We start from the raw sequence: 15980 nt of genomic DNA, 5'->3' as shown, positions 1-15980 counted from the left end.
AATGCTTCATCATCAGAGGTGGTACCATCACAAAACTCACTGGAGCAATACCAGAAATGTCGTATGATATGATTTGACCAGTCTTTAATTTTGTGCATCGATTTTGGTTTACCCAACTAAAATTTACACCACATTACTGTAAGTCAAAGTCATAGTAAACTCTGCGTGTCCAAACAAGTTATATACTACAATATTTTTACAATATTTGTAAAAATTACAAACCTTAGCCAGAGATTTTTTTATGCTCTTTTACTTCTGCCAAACATCCAAGCTATGCACTATGTTTGCGTATTTGGATTCTGTAATGAAAAACTTCGTCATTAAACAAATGTATGTAAACATAAATACAGAACCAGGGAGCAGCATGGCAGTGTCTTCAAACAACATCAAATGTAGCATAAAAATTGCCTAAACTTATTATATTATAAACTTATTACACTCTTCATATCTTACATGAATTTCTAATTTATATAAAGCTTACCAAGTAACGCCTTCACAGATGTTGATGCATCAGTCACTAACTCTACCACATCAATTTCTTGTGTTAGGCGATCTAGACTTTGCTGTACTGCCTCTTTTTCCATATTGGTGGAGATGAGACCAACATGCCTCTTATCCAAGACTTCAATGTCAAGAATGTAATTTGAATCTACTTCCACCATGAAATAACAAAGATTCTTGGCATTGAAGCCTGGCAAGTCACATTGGCCATCACCACCAATAACAACTTCCTTCAGGATATCGCTTCTCATATCACTGCACCAACGGTATATTTCTGGTATTAAGTACAGTCACTGGTTCCTGTAATATGTGGACTTGGACGGAAACTCTAAATTCAAGAAACTTGCCATCTGTTCAACTTTGGCATAATTGCTACCAGATAATATCAGTGATGCAGCTGTCTGTAGATCATTGACATAAATATCATTGACTTGGTGGGAGGAAGAGAATTTGTATCTGTGACCAAAGGAACATTCACAGTTCACAATTAGTGTAACACCAACAAAGTGTCTCTTTGCCCCATAGCATCTACACTGATTTGAAGTGAATCATCACCATCTGACTGCTCTTGCTCATTGTCAGACATTGAAAAAAGATCATCATCATCAGTCATACTACCTTCAGAGTCCTCATCACTACTATCTCTCATAGAGCTACAGGGAAATTAGCAAAACAAAAATGTAGTTATGCTGTAATGTGCCTAAATCCAAATACTTTCTCTACTGGCTATACTTCATGCCTATAAGTGACAAAGTGTGGTTTGAACACACAAACAAGCTCCTCAAAACACTTTGATTATTTCTAACAAGCCTATAAAATTATATATTCACATGATTGAGTATGTTATTTTTGGACATATTCAGTTAAGATTGAAAACTGTTGAATATACTATTTGCAAACAAACCCAGTATATGCTTGTAACATAGAAAGTTTCTTACTCTGAATAACTTTGCCTTTCATCATTTAAATCTTCAAGTGCTGACTTGGTTAGCTCATCTAAGCTAAAAAGGAATTACACATATATATCAAAGCAATTTTAATGTATTTAAGCAGGGCTATGTACAGTAGCCCTCATTGCTAAATTGGATGCTTAATTCTACCTTGGTAAAATAGGGGCAGTTGATATAAAACATACACATATTTATATACCTGATATCCTTTTCCAGACTTGACAAACTACACTCATCATTGGATTCCTCATCATTGGATTCCTCATTCGATTCCTCATCATTGGATTCCTCACACACATTGGTATAACTATATCCATTCACCATTAAGCAACATAATTTGGTATCCATTTATTATCTAACTAATCTATACCATTGCACATGATTAATCATACAGTATTCTATTATTATCATTACATTATTATTCTATTGTTATAATATCTATTTATATTTTATGTTGTATACTGTATTCCATTTATCCTGAGAAGTTACAGTCCATATAAATCAGTACCTCTTAACAACACCCAAACTTATATCTCCAGCAGTTTCTGTGGTTGCAATGTCATCTGCTTGATGAGGAAATATAGGAGATACTGATGGTGTAGAAGTTGGGCATTCTGTACTCTTCTGTGGGGTGGATGTTTCCAGACCTAAAACAATTCACCTTAATCAAGCATATATTTTTCACTGTATAATATAAATATACCAACTTCTCAAAATGCCATTTTTTGTCAAGGCAAAAATTTTAAGCAGCAAGTGTCGTTTTACTGTCATTGTATATTAAATGCAACTTCCAGACAGATGGACATTAACAAGGAATGTAGGCCATGTGTTCATGTATCAAAGCATATACAGAAAACGGAAACTATATTGAGTAAATTCAAAGCTTTTCTCAATCGTTTAGCGTTTTGTGCTTGTTTACACTTTTCATGAATTCAATGAATTCAATAAACATTAATACCTTGAATATAAACATTTGCATCTGTCCTTCCTTCGCTCAACTTCTGGCTCTTCGACTTCTCGATATCCGATCTAAAATAGTTAAATCACACCAATTTGAACACTTTCATTCCAACATCTAACCCATTTATTCGAGATGAAACACATAAACCACATTAATCATACCTTCTTCCATACTCTAAAGAGAGCAGATGTGCTGCGAAATCGCTGTCGCTACATGACTTGTATCCAGCCGCAATTTTCGATTCATTCCACGTCTAAAACATGTTGGAAGACAAGTATATTTTTTTATGTTCCCTATTCCAAGCTTTTTTTCCTTTTATCTTTGCTAGAATGCTTTCTTTTTCGCCCTGAACTTTTGCATTTGCCTCCATGCGCTCCAGATGTGGACGCCATCTTGGATACGTTAAGTTTAGCGATGCACAGAAAAGATGCGCATGCCATGGCACTGCTCCTTTAAACTCTGTTTAATACATACATTTTGCATTTATTATGCTACATATAGTTGTAACAACCTGCCTGTCAGGCAATAAAGTAACCAGGGCACTTAATTGTATTGTAATACATTTCTATTCTTAATTTAAAGAAAATATACTTGATGATATTGAAAAGGCTTTGGCAAACTGGGATGGCAAAAAAATAGAAGTTGGTGTTCGAGAATAGAAGCATTAAATTCAACATGGGAAGACCATCGAAAAGACATTATGGAACATGTATTGACCTTGGCAATCATCCAGTTGTCGTTGCCATTTTGTTGGTAGAGATGTCGCCACTCAATGTGTTCAGTGTGGGCCTGGAAATATGTGTACAGTGTGTGATGATGTTGTACATTCTAAACTACCTTTACATGATAAACAAATTTTTATTGAAGAATATTACCGACCTGTTCCTCCCAGTCAAACCATTTCTCAAGATGGGATTATTAAATCTATTAGTAAGTATATAGTTTAGAAGGCTTCTTTAGATTTCAAAGAAAAAAATTACCTGTATAATAAAGTAGTGATGACATTTAACTACAGTACATATGTGATGCTCCTATTAATTATTTTTTATTTATTATTTAGGAAGACATTTGCCTTACCATGTATCAAAATGTCCTTTGTGTGAAAGCAGCGAGAACCTTTGTGAAAGATTTAAGAGTGAAAAATGTGTTGTTATAACTTTGAGAGGTGTGTTTTCCTTTCAAGCCTGATACACACATGCTTGCAGATTGTGATTTATTCAAAACTTGTTTAAAAATATTCTCATCCACTTATTAAATCAACCAAAATAGATCAGGTGCAGTGGCTGGTAAAATGTCTTATCTTCATTCCTAATAGATAATACCTGGTAATGCAATAACCAGTCAGCATTTAAGATTTCAGACATCATTCAACACACTTGAGCTAAGGTTTTATCATATCTGTCACATGATGATCAAGTCATTGCATTGCATTTTGCCTAAAAACCAAGTTGACTTACTGTATTATCTAAATCTTGTCACATCGATCTTTATAGGTTGCTATGACTTAGAAATTACTGAAGTAATATGTTCAAAGTGCAATCTACTTCTTTCACAATGGAATCTGAAAACCATCATTGGAATGAGGTATTGGCCTTCATCGCCAACCAATCAGACAACTGTTTTTAATCAGGAACTTTTTGAATATTGGGACATTCTACAAAAATTATCTCCAGGAGTTTCAGAAAGATCCTTCTTGTCTAGCCTGCAGGAATTTTCTGTAAACAAAGGGAGAGTTAGTATATAGAATCAACAGAAGCACTTTTAAATCTACGAATAGTATAATTTAATGGTTACTTTTTATATAATTTAAGGTTGGTGTACTTAGTACAACATCATTTAATCAAGCTTACAAAGATTGGAAGTTTTGTAAATTTGAATTGAAAGATGGCTGGTAAAAACTGGATGGAATGTCCAACATGTTCAGTCAGTCAACATTCTGGTCATGTGGATGGAAACATGAAGCTTTATCGATTTATATCTGCCGGAGGGTAAAATTATGCATAAATTTATAGAAAAATATATCTTACATTGTAATCACACTGCGCACAACTTTTTCATGTAAGAATCTCTGTTGTATAATCTGATGCAATATTGGTATGAAGTACTGTCTAGTATTTAAGCACAATATTCTAATTTATAATTTTGAAAGCCTTCCATTATTTTCATTTTTGTTTGTTTTAGAAGACAATGTGATTGCTACTATGGTGAAATATTTATTGCTAGCTCCAAAAAGGTTGAAAAACACATGCAACAACTTCAATCTCTTGGTTTCTCTGGCAACATTGATTGAGTACAATACAATACAATACAAATTTATTTAGGTCTTCCCCTCAGGGCTTTTCAGGTCTAATTACATGTTATAATAAGACTAGTTTACATAGTTAAAAAGTTAAACATTTAGAATCCATGATACTTAAGTATATAAATTATTAAAAATGCTACAAATTATCTATTTAAGAGCCAGTCCTTCAATGATCGTTTAAATGAGTTCAATGTCTGGCTCTCTTTAACAACGTTTGGTATGGTGTTCCAGAGTTTAATAGCTCTGTATCTGAAAGATCGTTGGGCTGAACTCGTATTGCATTTTGGTATATCGAGATTGCTTCGATAGCGAGTACAACGAGTGTGAACATCTGAACGTCTCTTTAAAAAATTGCATAAATACGGTGGTACTCTACCATTTATGATCTTATACACCATTTGGGCGTCCCGATATGCAAGCATGTCTTCGACTGATAACCATCCAAGGTCTTTAATTGTAGATGATATGTTATCGTACTTCCTCTTTCCAGAAACTATCCTGACTGCGAAATTTTGAGCCAGTTGTAGTTTCTTTATATTGCCTTTGAATGTACCCGCCCAAACGGTCGAGCAATAGTATAATTTGCTAAAAACGAGCGAATTTATGACTGAGGTAAATGTTTTCTTATCAAAAAGATGTTTCACTTTGCTAATCTGGCACAATGACCCCATCAATTTAGATGCGAGATTCTCCGTATGTTCCGTAAAGGAAAGACTCGTGTCTAATATTACTCCAAGGTCTTTTGCATGGGGTACTGGTATTAATTCTTCTCCTAAAAAATGCACTGTTGGTATATCCATTCTGGCAAGAGTTTGCTTAGAACCAAATAGCAGAAATTTAGTTTTTCCTGGATTAATTAACAGACAGTTAGAACAGCACCAAGCGGCCACCCTTCTTAGATCTGCATTTAGCTAGTCCATTCCTTCAGAGACTTCACTAATTAGGAACGACAAGAAAAGTTTTGAATCATCCACATACGATTCAATTTTACAATTCCGACATATGCTACTGATTTCATTTACATATAAATTAAACAGTAACTGGCCTAAAATTGATCCCTGAGGGACACCATGTGTAACATACTGAGGTTTGGATAGATGTTGTCCTATTTTAACCGATTGAGAACGATCACTAAGATAACTTTTGAACCAAGCAATGGCCGAAGGGTTTGTTCCAAAAGTTCGAAGTTTTTCCAAGAGGATAGTGTGACTGATACTGTCAAACGCCTTGGTTAGATCAAGTAATATAACAGCTGTTACCTTCCTACTGTCTATAGACTGATATATGTGGTCTGTCATAAAGAGCTGCAAGGTTTCAGTGGAATGATACTGGCGGTTACCGCTTTGGTGACTAGTAAACTTATCAGTGTCAATCAAATAGTTAGAGAATTGTTCCAGGGCTACACGTTCAGTAAGTTTTGACAACACAGGTAACAGTGAGATAGGTCTGTTATTTCCTGCTATTTCATGATCGCCTTCTTTATATTGTGGTATTACCTCTGCTTTCTTCCACTGTTGTGGGAAAACCTCTTGACTAAAACTAGCGTTGACAAGGCCTGTTACAGTTTGTAGGATATGTGGATAACAGTCTTTCAGAACATTTATAGAAATCTTATCATAACCCTGTGTTTTATTAGATGGCATATTCTTAATCACTTGTTCGATTTTGGTGCAAGATACTGGGTTAAACGAAAACTGGGTTAATGAAGAATCACTTGTGCACTCGGGTTGAGTGTATTCTGTGGATTCCATTATTAAACTATAGTCATCTGCCAGAGTAATTCATTGTTGAATTAAATAATATTTACCTACAACTCACAATGTGAAGCATTCAGGTTTTAAGAAACCTCATTTATATTGCAAGCTGTTGGTAAATCGTATATCCCATGTAAAATTGGTGGAATCATCATAATATAGCATTTTACTAATTAGTTTCTCGTATTTTATCAAAGAATAAAGATATGTCCTCTTGCGGCGAATCGCAATGGAGGGCTGGACAAAACACAGCAAGGGAGCAGCAAAATTTGGATGAGACTGGAAATATTAGGATGCAGGCACTCCATTGCACAGAAAGCCATCAGCATGCACCGGGGTGAAATATACAGTTATGCCCATTTCTTGCAAACCAAATACCTGATTCCAAAAGGTGTTGAGTATTTTTGGTATGATGTGGTGAGTATGTATTGGCCGTGGCTGACTAAGAATGATTCTACCGCAGTGGAGAAAATAAAACCAGCTCTCCCTGTGATGGATGCTAAAGCACATTCCTGGTTGTGTCAGGTGAATAATTTACTAACATGATGCAGGTGCAATAAGCTTGTTAATTTCATCAAGTTGCGGCAAGCTTGTGAAAATCAGCCTTGCTGCAACCTGTCATTTGCAGACTTGAAGCAACCTATATATCATATTCATATATACATAAATGTATATATTATATTCATAGGTACTCTTAGGAGGGAGGTGCAACCAGAAGCTGCTTGTACGTCAGGAGAGAAAGTGAAACAAATAAATAGTCACTTTTCGCGGTTTGGAAATACTACAAAGCACATGCTTCCTGAAGGTTTGTAACTGTTTTTAAAAGTGTAGAAGTACATTCAATAACGTTGGTATACGAATTTACTTTGCTTCAATATAAGTACATGTTAGTTTTTTAATTAGGTAGAGAAGAGCTCCTAACAGAACACACTCTCGCTTGCAACAAGCAAAAAATAAAGAAAATGGCCTGGTATCTCAGCAGTCGCTATGCGAAGGTGCAGAAAATAGAATGCACAAAAACCTGTTTAACATTATAGCATTAAACAGGTTTTTGAGGCTTGAGAGATATCATAGTCAATCTGATATGATCTTAAATATCGTGTATTACAGACAAAGGAAAAACTACGTAAAACAATCAAAGAAAAAGATAACTTGTTGGAAAGCATTGGATGTGCAGATGTGCATGATACTGAAAAATGGATTCAAGAACTCAAAACAGTCGCACAAGGTTTATTGCTTCAAAGTAGATTTTTACCTTAAGAATAATTTTAGACCTAAAATAACATAAAGTATGAAAATACGTAAAATACGAAATCCATCACAGTGAACTGCATACCCTCCAGTTAAGGTGGTGCCTTCATATATTTCACTATAGTAAGAAGGCATGAAGTGAACCTCAATTTTACAAGTGTTGGAAGGATTGAATGTGATGTGCTGATATCTTAATATAACATTTGTACCATTGATATAAAACAACTGCCCAAAAATCAGGAGAAAATATGAAATCTATCACAATGAACTGCATACCCACCAGTTAGGTGGTGCCTTTGTATATTACACTATAGTAAGGCATGCATGAAGTGAACCTCAATTTTACAAGTGCCGGAAGGATTCAATGAAACCTGCTCAAATGTTAATATAAACACAACTGCCCAAAAATCAAGAGAAAATATGGAATCCATCACAATGAACTGTAGTTTTTCCTATGACGTGGCAGGGCAGGCACTGAAAAAGGTGGGTACATTTAATAATTACAGCTCTGTATCTTTTATCAAGTGTCAAGTAAGCCACATGAGGGTTAAAGGTACAAAAGTTTTACGTAAACACAGACCAAATCAAACTTGAAGAAGGTCTAGATGTCAAGTTAATTTTGATCTCTGTTAGCACTAAAAACTGCATATAACTACCGTCTATTTTTTATTATTTAAAGTGGTCACTATTCAAGGTGCCAAGATGCAGACAAAAACAAACATAAATACTGCATGTTTATGAACTTCTTGACTGTTTGCATGAGAAATATTTTTAAAAAAACTTTTTAAGCAGTACCTTTTAACAACAGAATTGTCTTACATATATTTTGTTCACTGGGAAATACTCAACAGTTGTAATATATAAATAACTTCACATGCATATATTTTAAAACATTTTCTTTTTCACATATTGTTTGTCAGAAAACTGAGTCCATTTATTGGCCAGGCATAAAATCTACCAACGGCAACAGCATCATTTTCATTGTCAAGTTGGCAGGACATGGTATCTTTTTTGGAGAGGAAAGACTTATTTCCATTACTAAACAGTCTTTGGGGACTGGACGGCCATGGAGTGTTTGACAAACTTTCACTCTTCTAATTCCCTTTACTGTTTTATCATTTGCTGCAGTTAGTCCAAATCCTGTACCTATAGTAAGAAAAACCAGGTATTTAACTTTGTATGGTTTCTATTAACAGTTCTATTAACAGGTTTCTATTAATTGTTGTGTGTTACATTAAGTACTGGACGCGTGGTCTAATTAACGCTGACCATTATATGAGCGAGTACTTGCACGTTGTTGTTACGTAGTTGTAGTTCTGTTCTGAGATTAAACAACTTTAAACTTGTTGGTACTTCTACTTTTTGAGTGTTTGAACACAACAGTGGCGACGAGGATTTGGGATTGTGGATTGTGAGGTACCTGATATGAAAAAGGCTGAAATCTTCTGTTAAATATGGCTGCTTTGTTCGGGAATATTAATGAATTCGATGCCTACACTGATCAGAATTGGGATGAATATATCGAACGTTTAGAGCATTATTTCGTGGCGAACGAAGTCGAGGAAGCAGAGAAGAAAAGGGCGATTCTGTTAACGGTATGTGGACACAAAACATATGGATTAATTCGTAATTTGGTCAGCCCGGACAGGCCAGGGGATAAGTCATACGATGAACTTAAAACATTGATCCATAATCATTTGAAGCCTAAACCGTTGGTCATTGCAGAACGTTTTAAATTTCACCAACGAAAGCAGCAAAGCTCATAAAAAAGGGAGCCAGTATTTGACAGGGCTGCGGAAGTTAAGTGAACATTGTGAATTTGGAGCCTTCTTGAATGATGCACTCCGTGATCGCTTTGTATGTGGGTTGTCATCTCTGGTTATTCAGAGAAAGCTGTTGTCAGAGGCGGACTTGACTTTAAAGAAAGCCTTAGATGTTGCCTTGAGCATGGAAATGGCAGCTGAAGAAGCGAAAAGGCTTGCTGGTGATGGCCCTGAGAGGGATCATGGTTGCAACAAGATGTCCATTGAATGCTTTCGTTGTGGAAAACCAAATCATGTGGCCGATGCTTGCTTTCATAAGAAGAGTAGATGTCATAATTGTCATGAAGTTGGTCATCTGGTAAAACAATGCCCCAGGAAAAATGGCCAAAGACAGAATACAACAAGCAAACATAAGAAATCAGATGATTTGAGTGTGGGAAAGGTGGTAAAGAAGAATTCAAGAGTTAACAAGGTGGCTGCCCAAGAGTCTGATGATTCTGGCGATGTGTCTGAAGGGGATGTATCTGATGAATGGCCCATTTACACCATGAAAGCAGAAGGCCGAGAAGAAATAAAAGTCAAAGTATCCATTAATACGTACCCCATAGAAATGGAACTTGACACAGGGTCTTCGGTTTCCTTAATACCTGAAAAACTGTTTGAGAGCAAATTTAAAGAGTCCATGCCATTAAAGCGTTCTTCGGTGACGTTACGAACGTTTACTGGTGAGAGAGTTCCTGTCCTTGGGGAAGCGGAGGTGCAAGTCGGGTATGAATCACAAAGAATGAAGTTACCTCTGTTAGTGGTTAAGGGGGAGGGGCCCCCATTGCTTGGCAGAAATTGGCTTGCCAAACTGAGATTAAATTGGAGTGTTATTCACTACACCACTAAGGTGAAAACTCCAAGTTTGGAAGAGCTATCGAAGTCTTACTCGGTGTTCAATGGCAAACTGGGGACGGTGAAAGGAATCACAGCATCGCTGAAAGTCAAGGACACCTGCCAGCCTAAGTTTTTTAAGCCAAGACCCGTACCGTTCGCACTTAAAGACAAAATTGCAGATGAACTGTTTCGGTTGGAGAAAGAGGGAGTTTTGGAAAAGGTGGATAGTTCAGAATGGGCTACGCCAATTGTACCCGTATTAAAGCCTGATAACACAGTGCGTATCTGTGGTGATTATAAGGTCACAATCAATCCGATACTTGATGTTCCAGAGTATCCACTGCCCACAGCTGAAGAAATTTTTAGTAAATTGAATGGTGGACAAAAGTTTTCAAAGCTGGATCTATCACATGCCTATCAACAGGTACTGCTTGATGAAGAGTCACGCAAGTTGGTTACCATTAATACGCACCTCGGGCTATACAGATATACACGATTGCCATTTGGTGTGGCGGCAGCCCCGGCTATTTTTCAAAAAACTATGGATGAGATACTCCAAGGGATTGGCGGAGTCGGGTATATCCTTGACGATATTTTAGTAACGGGCAAAGATGATACAGAGCACAGGCAGAATTTGGAGTTAACATTACAACGATTAGACGACTTTGGCATCAAACTTAAAGAGTCGAAATGTTCGTTCATGCAAGACGAAGTAGAATATTTTGCTTTCGTGGTGAACAAAGAGGGTATCCACCCTTCACCCAAGAAAGTGGAAGCCATGTTGAAGCTCGAAGATCCCAACAACAAGAAGGAGCTGCAATCGTGGTTGGGTATTGTGAACTATTACCGGAAATTTATCCCAAACATGTCGACGATGGTTCAACCTTTGACTGATCTTTTGGCAAATAACGTGGAGTGGGTTTGGACGGAAGAATGTGCAAATGCCTGTCAACTAGTTTAGAAGCATCTTGCGTCGTCAGAAGTGTTGGTTCATTACGACCCTAAGAAGTTGTTGGTTTTAGCAGTGGATGCTTCTGCCCACGGATTGGGAGCAGTGATTTCCCATCAGATGGATAGTGCGAATGAAGAGGGACCGATTGCATATGCCTCTAGAACGCTCACTTCAGCGGAGCGTAACTACTCCATGATAGAAAAAGAAGCCCTTGCAATTGTGTTCGGAATTAAGAAATTTCACCAATACCTGTATGGACGACGATTTATCTTGCTGACAGATCATAAGCCATTGACGCTGATTCTTGGTCCAAAAAAGGGAATTCCCGTCTTGGCAGCATCGCATATTCAGAGATGGCCGATCCAACTATCAGCCTACCAGTTCGACATCAAGTACCATTCAACTGAAGAGAATGGAAATGCCGATACGCTGTCACGTTTCCCGCTCGCTGCATCCGGCGAAGTGTCGGACGGTGTCTTCTTCCAAGAAGCAGAACTTGTGAATAAAATGGCCAGCGCTACAAGGAACGACAAGTGGTTGTCTAGGGTCACGGAATATACCAGATGTGGTTGGCCGCGAAGTGAGGTCGACAGCGAATTACAAGCGTACCATCATGTGCGGGAGGAAATCTCTATCGAGGAAGATTGTCTGCTCCGAGGAGTTCGTGTGATAGTCCCAGAACGTTATCGTGAAGAAATCCTGGACGAATTACATAGAAGTCACCCTGGCATGGTGCGTATGAAGGCCCTTGCGAGATTACATGTTTGGTGGCCAAACCTGGATACCGACATCGAGAGAAAAGTTGCGGTGTGTAAACCCTGTAGAGAGCAGTTGCCAAATTGTCCGAAAGCTCAAGCCAACCCTTGGCTTTGGCCACAATCACCTTGGCAACGGATCCATGTCGATTACGCCGGACCGTTTCTGGGGGAAATGTTTTAAGAAATGGGTAAAGTGTGTGTAATTTACTCAAAATCACCAGACCGAACTTTGCATAAAACTGAACTTTGCTGCCGTGTCCATAAACTTACATGTCATTCAAAACATACCAATATCACAACAACCCTAACCCTATTTATACCTATACAAAAATGGACTTTTTATACATTTGGCCCTAGTCAAAACCCAATAAACATCCTACTGAAGACATACGCTGATATATTAGCACCTGCCGTTGCTGATATTATCAACTGCTCATTCCAAACGTGCAAAGTCCCACAAGCATGGAAGATGGTTGACGTTCCCCCCATCCCTAAACAATCAAAGATCACGGACTTTAATAAAGATCTAAGGCCAATTTCTCTGACGTCAACCTTATCAAAAGTGGCAGAAAAATTCATCATTGACAGAGGACTGAGGCCGATATTGCTTAGATCTTTGGATCCATCACAATTTGGTTTTGTACCACGCTTGTGTACAACGTTTGCTCTTATCTCAAAGTTACACAAATGGCTAACTGAAACCGATGGCACAGGCTCAGCGATAAGAGTAGCCTTACTCGATTACAGGAAAGCCTTCGACTTGGTTAATCATAATTTGCTAATTGCAAAATTACTCAGTTGTGGTTTAAAACCCACAATCGTAAATTGGATTACGGACTTTCTACGAAATAGATTACAGCGAGTAAAGATATCAACCAAAGGTGTATCCGACTTCCTACAAGTTCCAGCGGGCGTTCCACAAGGAACCAGGATTGGTCCATGGCTGTTCTTAGCCATGATTAACGATCTACGTATCAATGGTTCCCCCATAAATAGTATATGGAAATTTGCAGACAACAGGACCATTTCTGAAGTCATCTTAAGGAACATGGAAAGTAGATTACAAGATACAATAGACCAAGTTGCTAAATGGTCCAATGAAAATAAATTTCAGTTAAATCCGATAAAGTGTAAAGAGCTACGAATTGACTTTACTAGAAGCCCCTCTACTGATGATGGTTTGATTCTAACGCCTGTATTCAAAAAGCTCACTCACACTCAAACTCATTGAGTGGGAGATCTTAATCTTCTCATGACGTTTCAATGGCGGTATTTTCAGCCGAACAGGGGCTTGATTTTCAGTGATTTACCTTATATCTTTTAATCTATTGAGAGAAAACTTTCTCATTGATCAGCATTAACAAAATTTATATGTCACACTCAATGAGTGTGAGTGTGAGTGAGCTTTTTGAATACGGGCCTAAATGGCAAACGCTTTGAACTTGTTAAATCAGCTAAACTACTGGGTATGACTATCACGGAAGACCTAAAATGGAACAGTCATATCGAAAATATTGTATTAAAAGCTTCAAAACGACTATACTTATTAAGGCAGTTAAAATGTGCAGGTGTAGATCATTATTCCTTGATTCAATTCTACTGTGCATGCATTAGATCCATCTTAGAATACGGCTGCCAAGTTTTCCACTCAGGCCTTCCTGATTATTTGTCGGTGGATATGGAACATGTACAAAGTCGAGCCTTGCGGATAATCTACCCGGAATCAAGTCCAAAAGTCGCATTGAAGGAAGCAAAATTATTAACACTGAAGGACAGAAGAGAAAAGTTATCACAAAAGCTATTCTTGTCCATTGAAACAAAAGATGATCATAAATTACACCATTTACTACCTAAAGAAAACTTACCAACACATAATTTTAGAGAACTGAGAAGATTTAATCTTCCCATTATTAATACGAATAGGTTATTGAACTCTTTTATCCCAATTTATGCGAAAAAATCAAAACTTTAAGCATATTAGTATAGTCTTAGTATTAATACTTTATCGTAGTGGAACATTTTACAGTAATCTTAAATTAATAGAATTTTATAGCAACATGTTGTAAATATAGTAAACATATTCCATATTTTACCTAAAATTCTTTGCCTGTAAATTCAATTGCAACTCAGTTGTAAGACTGCAAAAATTGATTAATTAAACATTAACATTAACAAGCCCGTGTGTTCGACCAAAAAAATGAAATGTACCGTTTGTTTTTATCAATTGTACACCTAGTTTACCAAATTAAGAAACTCACTGAAATTCATCAATAATTAGAGCGTTTTCAGCGCGCAATGAACAAATCGGATTATAGATTTCACATATCACGCAAGTCTTTTAAGCCAAACTTGACAAAGCTTCGAATGCAAAAAAGGAATAGAGTTACTGCATTACCGATAAACCGTGTGTAAAATTGAGTTATTGCAATAATATACTGTTTGAAATAAACACTTCATGGGAAAGGTACGTGCAAGGTAGCATTGTCCACATTGTAATCAAAATGTTAGCTACTTTACATATCGACAACACCGAATGCGTTTTTTTGATAATCAAAGAGGGAAGTGGAGAGTGAATAGTTCTAACATCAATGACGTATATGAAGGTACGTATATATGTAGTATATAATTCAGCATTGTTTTTTTATGATGGATTGAAGAAAACCACTTGCCAGTTAGCATACACAATTAACCCAGTATAATACCTTTCAAATAATTTATGATGTTTAACTTGCATATTGCATAAACATTCACATTGACAAACCTTAGCGCTATCAGTAAAATCAGTTTTAGAAACCTTGGACCTATACATAGGTTGTTTGTTTTAATCTGAAGTCAGTTGTGAACAATGATATGCACTTTTGATAAAGTGGGAGTAAAATGAAAATTATGAAAGAATGCATGTTTGTTTGGAAAGTTTCATGTCATCAGTGAAATCACCCCTAGGTGAGAAAGAAGTGGAATTCTAATTCCAACCAATTCCAGATGAAATGTTCCATGAAAATGGTGTTCAAGAAAAATGTACACGAATCTGCATGTTGCAGGAATAAAAACATTTCTTGTCTTAAAGCTCTGTTTACACTACAATCAATTTAAAATGGGTACCCATTTTACTAGTTATGGATATTCTGACCGTATTCTGACTCGCTATACGGTGCCGTAATATGTATTTTATTCCGACCCATTTAGAGAGTGGAATACTTGGGAATACGCAGCTTTTCGCCTGGTGGGGGTGATAAAAGGCTTCCAATTTACAGTTATTCAAGTCCTGACATTAAAGAATATTCCAGATCTGTTTAAAAAGGATATTCCTGCAGACTAAATGGCAGAAATCAAGCCAACAAGCATTTCTACAACCTCAACCTTTGTTGTTGACCAAAAACTTGCAAAAGTAAAGCATCCGTTTGATGTCGAAGCTGATTAAACACTTGGGGCCTATGAGAAAAAAGAGCAAACTAGGTTTTATGAAGTTAAGGTTGCTGACGGAGGCGAACTTTTTATCAGTTCAGAGGTCTCGGTGAACAAAGACGACAATGGCATTATCGTTGTTGGGTTCAACAGATGGTAGAAAAAGAGCAGTGCATAAGCATACAATGAAAATGTATCAGACGGCATTTACAAGATATGTCATATTTATTATGCCAATATCAGAATATAATGAATTTTATAGTCGTCTAAAGAATTTGAAGTTATATACTCTGAAATGTTTCATGATCATGCATTACTATTTTAACTCAGGGAATGCCATCCCCGTACTGGCTACAGCGCATAGAAATGCAACACATCCGCATGCCAAATCCTTTATTTCAAGAGAGCACTGACTCTCTCAAGAAAGAAGTGAAAGAAACGGTTCGTACAAATGTTCGTGCCCCAAGGATTATTGAAGACGAAAAATCAAAGGATCTGAATTTA

At 36.9% G+C, this 15980-nt stretch overlaps 1 protein-coding gene across 1 annotated transcript; it reads left to right on the top strand.

Moving 5' to 3' along the window:
* The first annotated feature begins 9173 nt into the window (after positions 1–9173).
* LOC114544316 (uncharacterized protein K02A2.6-like) lies at positions 9174–11322 on the top strand. The gene is made up of 2 exons (XM_028562994.1): positions 9174–9314; positions 9445–11322. The coding sequence occupies exons 1-2, from the start codon at positions 9174–9176 to the stop codon at positions 11320–11322; spliced, it is 2019 nt and encodes a 672-aa protein (XP_028418795.1).
* The last annotated feature ends 4658 nt before the right edge of the window (positions 11323–15980 follow it).

Source organism: Dendronephthya gigantea, unplaced genomic scaffold (assembly GCF_004324835.1).
Source record: "Dendronephthya gigantea isolate DGI-Jeju-01 unplaced genomic scaffold, DenGig_1.0 000004F, whole genome shotgun sequence".
NCBI classification, from domain to species: domain Eukaryota; kingdom Metazoa; phylum Cnidaria; class Anthozoa; order Malacalcyonacea; family Nephtheidae; genus Dendronephthya; species Dendronephthya gigantea.
Note: the sequence above shows the minus strand (reverse complement) of the source record. Positions and strands in the feature narration are given on the sequence as shown.